The sequence below is a fragment of the Takifugu flavidus genome, chromosome 9, assembly GCF_003711565.1.
Source record: "Takifugu flavidus isolate HTHZ2018 chromosome 9, ASM371156v2, whole genome shotgun sequence".
Classification (NCBI taxonomy): domain Eukaryota; kingdom Metazoa; phylum Chordata; class Actinopteri; order Tetraodontiformes; family Tetraodontidae; genus Takifugu; species Takifugu flavidus.
Window position 1 is genome coordinate 13680352 of NC_079528.1, and position 9782 is coordinate 13690133.

At 42.6% G+C, this 9782-nt stretch overlaps 2 protein-coding genes across 3 annotated transcripts; one reads left to right on the forward strand and one right to left on the reverse strand.

Annotated features, from left to right (window-relative positions):
* Positions 1–252: 252 nt before the first annotated feature.
* dcps (decapping enzyme, scavenger) lies at positions 253–3542 on the forward strand. 2 transcript variants are annotated; one of them, XM_057042729.1, is made up of 8 exons: positions 445–552; positions 718–1103; positions 1253–1764; positions 1934–2084; positions 2165–2310; positions 2387–2500; positions 2893–3003; positions 3122–3542. In XM_057042729.1, the coding sequence occupies exons 3-8, from the start codon at positions 1528–1530 to the stop codon at positions 3386–3388; spliced, it is 1026 nt and encodes a 341-aa protein (XP_056898709.1). In that variant the 5' UTR covers positions 445–552; positions 718–1103; positions 1253–1527; the 3' UTR covers positions 3389–3542. The 2 variants fall into 2 exon arrangements, with proteins under 2 accessions (XP_056898710.1, XP_056898709.1); XM_057042730.1 differs by lacking the exons at positions 718–1103; positions 1253–1764 and having other exon boundaries at positions 253–552.
* A 203-nt stretch (positions 3543–3745) lies between these two features.
* On the reverse strand, positions 3746–9769 carry LOC130531035 (magnesium transporter protein 1-like). Its single transcript, XM_057042731.1, has 10 exons — positions 9611–9769; positions 8130–8299; positions 7939–8056; positions 7114–7254; positions 6450–6590; positions 5485–5574; positions 5338–5401; positions 5132–5206; positions 4951–5041; positions 3746–4830 (listed from the first exon to the last, which is right to left on the reverse strand). The coding sequence occupies exons 1-10, from the start codon at positions 9689–9691 to the stop codon at positions 4815–4817; spliced, it is 987 nt and encodes a 328-aa protein (XP_056898711.1). The 5' UTR covers positions 9692–9769; the 3' UTR covers positions 3746–4814.
* Positions 9770–9782: the final 13 nt, after the last annotated feature.

Here is a 9782-nt window from a genome sequence, read left to right on the forward strand (position 1 = left end):
AGGGTCATTTTAGTATTTTAGTATTTAAAGACTTAGTATTTAAAGACTTTTGAAGAAGACGGGGTGAATAAAAAAGTAAATATGTGCCTTTAAAAATAAACCATTGAATAACCCTTGTGTCTGTGATTCTCAATCATCTAGGTCATAAACATTGTGGATTACTTTATACATGAAAACGACTGAAAGAGGGTGGAAGGAAAGTAGGAGGCTTTTCTCCACGAATCCCTCCCAGGGGTGGCCATAATGCGGGTTACTGTTGCAGAGGAGGAGGAGAAGAAGAAGCGGGGGAAGATGCGCAAAGTGCGAATGCAAACACAAACACGCTGCTCTTTTATAGAGTTTTAAGTGAGTGAATTTGTCACCGTCTTAGAATTAAACAACATGACAGACATTGTAGCTAAACGCAACGCCGGCCGTAAGAGACCCCAAACGGACAAAGACCCAAGTGAAACTATGGAAGGATCCGATTCCCAAAGTGTTCTGTCTAAGTTTAAAACGTCCAAAATTTTGAGGAAGTCCGCCTGGGAGAAAACCATGTTCATCCACGGAAAGGTAACGCTTTATTTACATCCCATTTCAATTGGAATAAACACTCAAAATTGCATTGGGGATTTTTAAACATAAAGGCACATTTCCGAGAAGTCGTATAATGAAATTTATTAGGTTTATATATGTATATATTAAAAAAATCCAATACACGGAAGAGTCATCACGTAGGAACCAACCAACCCGGGGAGGAAGCTGGCGTAGGGCGCAGCGCGTCCAGGCTCAGGGGCACCAGCGGACCAGGGGCCAGATCCGCGGCGAAAAGGTGGAGAATGTTCCGAGGGCAGACGTGGAGCACCGAGGAGGTGCAGACGTGAAGAAACTGCGGCTGCAGTATTTCAGGGTCCGGGACGCGCTCGGAAAAAGTGGCGGCTCGCCGGAAGAGAAGGAGAAGTTCGTGTGGTACGATGAGCTGGACGGAATCCTCGGATCCAGCCCAGCAAACAGAGCCAAGCAGGTCGTGGAGTCTTTTAAAGAGGAAGCACCCTGGACGCCCACATCAGCAGAGCCCACCGAGCTGTTCGAGTACGCCGGTGATCGGATCGCGATCAAAAATGGTAAGTGTTTTTTTCTGGGTCTTATTTAACTCTGAGCCCTAATCAAGCGGTAATCTCTCATGATGATGGTTATTACGCACACAGAGGCATTGAAAAAAGGCTTTAACAGGCCATTGGCCTGTTTACAGTGACATGTTCTGTGTTGCCAGGAGATGAAGACTACCTGGAAGTTCATCCCGAAGAAGATGAGAGCACAACCAGCTCAGTGGACGGTTCCTGGCGCCCAAGTCAGGAAAAGGAAACGCAAGGCCGATCGCTTGGAGAGTTTTTTGGACAGCTACTTGCAGCAGAAGAGGCGTATGGATGAGGCTGACCAGAAACGGCGCGAGGAGGAGAAAGCCGTGTTCGAGAACTTCATAAAGAGGAGCGCCAGTTCCGAGCCATAACAGAGCTGCAGCAGGCCAACAGCCAGCTCCTACTGCACATGATGGGGACTCTCGCAAAGGCATTAATGCCCTCCTCAGACTCCCCACCGGCAGGGTGCACACCCCCAACCCTGACGCCGTCCCCGTTTGCCCGGCACCCTAACGTCCCCCCGGCAGCTACGGCCAACCCCCAACCTGCACCATCACCTCAGGCGACCTCTAAACGTCCTGTAGCAGCAACAGCAAACTACCTCCCGGAAACAAGTTATTCTGCGCTTCCTGATATACACAAACAGGTCTTTGTCACTGGTCGACCAATAGGAAGGCTGGCAGAGATAATGATTTAAAGTTTTCCATGCTGACGCCCTTAAATCGGCATTTTTAGCAGCTAGCTTGTGTCAGCTGTGCCAGTTTCTGTTATTTTGAGTTGTTGGAAGAAGAAACTGATTATCCTGTTATTACCAGCTCGGTGACCAGGATGCTGTGGTTACTCTGGAGAAGACTCCCATCACAGAGGACACCCTGACCGAGCTTTTCAGCGGCTCCACGCTGTCTTCTCACGCGCAGAACGACGTCTACAGCACTTACCGGCTTCAGCCCCCACCCCATCTAAACGGTACAATCAGAGAAATGAATAAAGAAGCCTTTTATCAGCAGGTGGAAATAAAGATCGGAAACAAAACGCTTGTTTTCTAGAGATGAAAGTGACGGTGGTGTGTCCAGCCACAGAGGAGCACTTAAAGAAACATCAGTATCAGGAGAGCTACCTGGTGGAGGAGACGGCTGAGGACTACAGCTCCATTACTCTGCCCTACATCGAGAGTCAGAGTTTCAGTCTGCAGGTAAGTCCTGACATTTTCGTGTAGGTAAATCTCACGCCTCGCGGAGAACTCAAGCGTCACGTTCTACCCCAAAAAGTGGGTATACAACATCCTGGAGAAGAAGGCCGAGGCAGAGAGGATCGTCTACGAAGACCCAGACCCAGATGTTGGTTTTGTTCTCCTCCCAGACCGCAAATGGAACCAGAAACAGGTAACAGAATCCAAATGAAATCTGAGACGATTGACAATGGAAAAGCTAATTACCTCCGCTTCTTGATTTAAAAGGCTTTTGAAATTTTATCATCCGCACAAGCATTCCACATATAAACAACACTTTCATTGTTGAGCTAGTTTGGGCTCAGCTGCTGCAGGATCCAGGTTATTCTGGGATTATTTTTTTACAGTTTATAAATGGTCTCCTCAGACCAGAACTCATCACATTCTGCCACTCAGGATAAAACTTCACTAGTTTCACCAAACACCTGACACACTTGACTACCCTGACAGCACTTATGAAGTTTACATCTATCAAAGCAGATCTTCACATATATCAGAAATCTTTGCAGGGTGGTTTGAACTGTGAATTGTGCTTTCTTCTGTCAGGTTGATGATTTAAACCTGATAGCCATAGTTCACCAGAAAGGCATCAGAAGTATCAGAGGGTTAACGGCAGAACATCTCCCATTACTGAAGAATGTCTTCCAGAAGGGAAAGGTGAGACAAAAGTGTCCTGGCCTTTGAGAAATGACCTCGAAACGTAGTTATTTTGGTGTTAGAGAGATCCAAAATGTACTGCCCATGCAGGAAGATCACCTGTCTTATTTTTCCTTAGGAAGCCATAATGAAGAAGTATGAACTTCCTGCCAGTAAGCTGAGAGTCTACCTGCACTACCAACCCTCCTACTACCACCTGCATGTCCACTTCACCATGCTGGGCTATGTAATCTCAGGATGTGGAGTGGAGAAGGCACATCTTCTGGGAGATGTCATCCAGAACCTCCAATCCAACCCGGACTACTACAAGTCTCACACCCTCTCCTTTCCCCTGAAAGCTGAAGATGGACTGCTCACCAAGTTCAGAGAGGCTGGAAAGATTTAAGCCAGTGTTTTTCTGCATCACAAGTGTATTTTTGTCTATTTTTAATAAACCTGTAGTTCGTCTTTGGGTTCTTTTTATACTTGAACTGAATATTGGCGATGACTGTTTATAACAAATGTGACAGCAAGATTAAATGTGACCTTGTGTGTTTCCATGTTGGTAAAGTTTCATTGAAAACATGAAATGGAAACTGCTGCTTGAGTCAGTTTCTCTGCCAACAACTCACTGCTCAGAAGATGAGCTCAGTGTTCTTTCCCAGACCATAATAGTCAGGACTGTCCTCCACCTGCTTATTCTGCACATATATTCATTTAAAAAGGGCCCCAAGAGATTTGACTGGGGGAAAAAAAACAGGAATCCAGGAGAAATTTCTTTTAATAGAACAAAATCTCTTCATCCGATACAAACGTCATTAAAGCACTTTGTTTTACAAAACATAAAATATGCATATTTGTGATTTAGTACTCAACGAGGTTTACCTACACAAGTTTTCCAACAGAAAATGATTCCAACAAAAACAGGTCAAATAAAGTCCATATGAAGAATCACCTCATCATAAAAGCCATATTTCTTCGACCATTTACACTTTAATTTCAGTTAAAATCAAGAACGTCACTGATATTTCCTATCAGAGCTTTAAATGACTGCAGGTTGCCTTCAGGGAAATTAAAGATCAGTTGTAAATTCGACTTCATCCTGAATCTGGTCGTCACCTCAGCGGTGGAAAAGGCAGAGAGAGAAATAAAGACATCAGTGTTTATCCACAGAAACAAAGGCACTGCATGGTGCTAATGCAACATTTAAAGGACAGCAGGTTAGTGGGAAAAACCTTTATAAACCATATTTTATGGCTTAGTGTTGAGTTCAACGACTTTTGTTCGAGCAAGGAGAAACCCTGTAGCCACCTCTGAAAAGGCAGAGATGTAAAATGACACCTGAAATAGGTTTTTATATATATATATATATTATAGCTCAAACTGACAGGAAAAAGAAGAGTGTGGACAGTTTGGTAGTTTTATTGATGAAATCGATCTAAAATCAGCATTATCTCTGACGACATTTGTGCAGGAGCTTTAAAGTTACGTTCACACGATGGAAGCACTTCTGACAGATTTTAACTTGTACCAGGAGGCCAAGTTAGGGAATATGTTCCATAAGTTTTCAAAAATGTAAAGATTTAGAGGTGACACACAAAAATATAAGAAAATCCAACATCTTCAAATTCAATATTCTTGTAGAAAAGAAAAGACTTGTGGTAAAATACAGTTTGGGAATTGAGGATGAATGGAGTCATCTTTGAGGCACGTCGTATTTGCATGATTTAGCATAGACTTCTAAAGGTCAAAGGTCAGCAGACACAGTGACTTAAACACACGCAAGATCCTTGGAATCCACAGCTGAGAGGAACAGCGGCTTTTCATTACCTTCAACTCATCAGGAAGCTGCAATAGTTAAAGAAAATACTATTAATCAATCAGAAATAAATACATCGCTTTAAAATAACTGACTTTGGATAAAGGAAGAAGAAAAATACACAGGTAACCAAGTGCTTCTGTCTCTACCTGTATGGGTATCCGTGGTATTTTGCTCTGAAGACTGACAACAGCCAGCTAAAGAACACCATCACCAGGGCAATTCCTGCCACACACATAACTGGCACACACACACAAACAATATATCAATAGTTCGGGGCACAAAAGTCACATGTGTGATCATTTACGGGTCGCTGTGTGGGCAACGTACTTTTTCTCTTGCCAATCTCCAGGTCAGAGGAAGCGGCTTCACACAGCATCACCATTCCCATGGTAATAGCAGCATCTGACACAAAGGTCAAGGTCAACTCCCAAAACAACTACGGTTTAAGAATCGACCTAAAACTCCAACAAAGAGAAACCAAAAGGCCGGTGACCTTTGGGATAAAAAGTGTGAGGCCTTATAATCAAGGATACTGAACAGGAGAACGATGTGCGTCTCGGCGACGAACTGGGCTTGACTGCTGCCGTGGATATAACTCTGAAACACATTTTAAGAGCGTTCCCGTTGTTTAAATGATGCATTATAAAGCATTTCAGGTTAATCATCTGCATCCAGCTTACAATTTGGCCGGTGCTGGGGTTCTTGTGTGCGTAAGGAGGTCCTCGAATGTGATTCCACATCTGTCCAGATGTCATGATCAAGACAAAGCACTAAAATACACAGACCAGTCCAAAAGAAGAGAAATATTACCGAATGCTCACACATTCATCATCCATCCATCTTAATTCAGATTTGACAGCAGATGTTAACTCCCCCTTCCTGCTGTGATCATGATCTCAGTGCAGCTCACCTGAGCATGGCTGGAAACCAACAACATACAGGTGATTTCTGATAAATCGGACATTTAAAGGAGTTTGGTGTTCAAAAGCATAAAATAATGAACATTTCACTGATTTGTTGCAGCCCAATGAACAAGTTTAAATCCATAAACAGACAAACTGGAAATCAAAGCTGACTGGTCCAGTTTAACTGAACGTTGTCATTTGTCAGAGCACTTTGTCACCTTTAAAAAGAAATATCCGATACACATCAACTGTGTGTACTAAGAACAATGAAGGCCTTTTTGGTTCTTATCACGTATACTATTAGCACAGATACTTTAGTTCTACAGTACTAATAGCTTTTAACTGAATAGGCATCTTAACTGAATAGAGAATCTGTGAACCTGTTCAGGGATTAACTGGTAGAACTGGTTCCGAAAATTTAAGGTAACAAAGGGAAATGACCCAACTGTCATGTGTCTGCATACAAGCGTTCAATAAGGCTGTGAATCTGTTAGTGACAGCGTGGTATTTGAAAAGCTGTAGGTCTGGCCTTGATTGTGTCAGCTCGACAGACACAGAGGTAAAACGCAGTTTAGTTATTTACTTATTAACGCACCGACTCCATAAACATTCAGCTCCACAAGTGTGCAGTCCCTCAGTGGGAGTACTGTTAACTTCCACAGCATCACTGACCCACGGCCCAAGTGGATGTGACCAATTACAATTCTATAAGTAGGTACAAAGATGGATGATGACGTTACCAGTGCGGAGAAGGCCCACACGTTTTTGTTGAATAGAAACTCCAGGTTGTTTCTCCGTAAATATGCCAGGCCTCCGATCCCAGCCAGGAGGAAGCCCAGCAGAAGAGGCCCCGCGTAGTTCGGAGGACGAATGATACGAATCTGAGAAACAAGAACAAGCACAAACACGGCAACGGTTTTGATTCCATTATCACAACCTGCACAGATTTAGCAAAAACAAGAGGGAACGGGGGTCACCATGACGATGATAAACATGGAAGACAGCAATGATGGAGTTAGCCAGTGAGGAGATAACAATTTTTTGGACTTAGTACTTTGGTTCAATCCAAACTTAAAAGGTCTTCTCGTAATCCTCCTTTTAGCCAACACACACTCACAAATCTGCCAGCTGCCAACACACACCTTTTAAATCTAGACTGACCAGCTTCAGCGGCTGCTTCCCTAATCAACGTTCTGTGTGTGACGTCATATAATGTTCAACTGAGCGTGCGGCTCACTTCAGGAGTGTGAGCCGTTCACATTGCAGTCTGCAGACGGGAGACATTTACACACGTAACCAGAACAGCTAAACAAGAAAAGCGGAGTTCAGCAATAAATCAGAATGGAGCATTAAGGCCTGCAGTGTGAACACAACCTCAGACTCGGCGCCGTGTTTGGGTTTTACCTGCACATCGGTCCTGTCTGCCACCCATCTCGCCAGCTGCTCAGCTGCAAAACCTCTGACCTGCAGTTCATAGGTGTCAGCCTTACGAGGTTTTCCTTTGGACGGGAAATGAAGGAAGGTCGGAGCAGAGTTCATGTTGAGCTGCAAGCCAAACAACACAAATATGATTATTTATTTAGAATAAATATGAGACGAGAGGTTTAACTGCAAATGCATCTGCAAAGGCTGCATGTTCCCAACGTCATCAGGAGAAACTGAAGGAAATGAAAAGAAATCCACCATGGCCAAAAACCATGAAGCTCAAGTCTGGAGCTCCACATTCATCTGGACCGCTCAGGATGGAGCCATGAAGCGATGAATGTGTTTTGGTGTGGAAAATGCTAATCTAGAATTCTGGAATACAAATGTAATCTGGAATTCCTGGAAAAGTTACCAGAGGCATTAAAGAAACAATTAACTTTCCACTTTGGGGAAAAATATTTCACATTTCTGAGCGTATCATCTGCTTCGAAAGAGAAAACATATCTGTTTGCTCATAATGATCATCTGGAACACTTTTTGACACCAGAAGCTCAGTGAAGAATGCAGATCAAGAAAAATCTACCAAACACTGAGGGATAAAGAAGAACACCCGTGTGCTCTGTCTCAGCCAAATCTAGCAAAAGTGGAGGCTGAATACAGCACATAGCAGAACAGAAATGGGAGGAACTTACTCTGATTCCAATCAAAATATTTTAAGTGTTCCTCTGTTACATCTAAGTTTGCATCTGTGTGCAACATAATGCAGGTCAAACCGATTTCATACAAAAATAGAAAGCTTCTCACCATCTGAAAGACGTCCGATCCTTCATCAAAGTCAACAGATGCAAAGAACACTTTATTAGTAAAGGCAGAGGAATAACGCCAAGAATTAGCCAGAGCCTGGAACTCCTCATCAGCTTGTCTGGAAGAAAGAGAAGAATTTTCCATTTCCAGAATCTATTCCCGGGTTCTAATTTGTTGCTGTTGCACTTTACCTGCAGACTCCACACTGTCTTTGTGGCTGCAGAGCTGTGAACATGATGATCACAGAGTAGTTCCTGGGAGGAGCTCTGACAAAACGACGGAACTTGTCCCCGTTCATTCTGATGACAGAACGTTTGGAGGTCCATTCCATCATCTGGGCCACCTTCTCTGACAGCAGAGTCTACACAAGACACACACACGCACACAATTTCTACTGCTACTGCACTACAGCTCGACTACAAAACAGGAAAACATTTGAAATTTGAATCCAGAAAATTCAAATCAGTACTACTGCGTACTTTAAGTACTTGCGTAAAAATGTTGCAAAGTTCATACAAAAATACAGTAGAGACAATAAAAATCTGACTGAAGTGCAGATTTTGAGCTGTTATAACAGGAATTTCATTACTATTATGGATTTACCATTTAGAGTTCACAGTTATTCTATTCACAAATACTTTGAAAATTGACTGACGGCGGTTTCTTCGTCAAATGTGATGGGTGAAGTTTTACATGGAGACAAATGAAGCAGATAAAAGTTATCAAGTTCAATTCTTTGCTATCTGTGTAATGCGGCTACATAAATGATAACATGCAATATGAGGTCCAAAGAAAGACTGATGCAAATGGAGAGCTTTGAGAGATATCACCAGTCAGAATGAGAGGATTACCAGTGTAGGATTCTAGCCTGCCCAGGTGCGTCGCCAGTAAAAATCCTCATGTTTAATGAACACACTCAACAGATCAGTAAACACAGCCACATCTGTCTTCACTGAACTCTAAGAGTCAGTAAATTCTGGTTGTACCTTTATCTTATGTTGCGCCTGATACCCATTTGAGACACTGATGGATTTTAATGGTCCACTTTTATGTCAAAGCTGGTGAATATCATATAAACTTGGTTTGGGACTAAGACAGAAATTTTGTATTGTATAGAGAAAGACTCAAGGCAAAAACATTTAAAACGGACAGCGCATGATACATAAACTGTATAATTAATAGTCTTTGTGGGAATAAAGATGCACATACTTTTGAGTAATAGTTGCTAGAAAACGTGGATTTTCGTGTAAATAGGAGTTTAGTAAAAGTGTCATATTCCCTAAAATCACAATTTGTTTTATCCTGTGTCGTTACTTTAACGCAGTCGTGGTGGATTCGTGTCATAAAGCTATCTGCTTTATATTGGAGGCTAAGATCCATATTCCTGCACTGACCTCATGAGTTGCATACACCGGCGTGTCTACAACCTTCAAACACACTTTGAACTTGCCATGAAATATAACCCAACTGATCAATTACATGTGCTATAACTTTGCCAGTGTGTCACGATAAAATCATGTTTTATTGAAATCTACTCTTGCAACCAACTTAACGCGGCGCATAACTTCTTCTTTTAACTCTGCAGGACTAACACAGACGGGAGGTTCCTTCAAAGCGCTAGAAAATGACACCCCAACTTTATAAAGATTGATTTTTGTGTTGATTGATTTACCTCTTTTTTCATCTGTCCATCAACGCGATCGTTGTAGACAAATATAAAGGCAAAGAGGAAAATATAAAGTTTTCCGTACATTCTCCCACACTGATCAGACTGGCGTTCCCCACGTAAGAGGAGCTTCTGTCACCTTCTTATTGGTTAACTCCCATCCAATCACGTCACAACA

Coding starts and splice junctions, on each gene's coding strand:
- LOC130531035 (XM_057042731.1), bottom strand. CDS start 9,691: ATGTACGGAAAACTTTATATTTTCCTCTTTGCCTTTATATTTGTCTAC. Junction 5,402..5,484: donor ACCCCAGCACCGGCCAAATT/GTAAGCTGGATG, acceptor AATGTGTTTCAG/AGTTATATCCACGGCAGCAG. Junction 5,042..5,131: donor GGAGATTGGCAAGAGAAAAA/GTACGTTGCCCA, acceptor TGTGTGTGCCAG/TTATGTGTGTGGCAGGAATT.
- dcps (XM_057042729.1), top strand. CDS start 1,528: ATGATGGGGACTCTCGCAAAGGCATTAATGCCCTCCTCAGACTCCCCA. Junction 2,501..2,892: donor GCAAATGGAACCAGAAACAG/GTAACAGAATCC, acceptor TTCTTCTGTCAG/GTTGATGATTTAAACCTGAT. Junction 3,004..3,121: donor ATGTCTTCCAGAAGGGAAAG/GTGAGACAAAAG, acceptor ATTTTTCCTTAG/GAAGCCATAATGAAGAAGTA.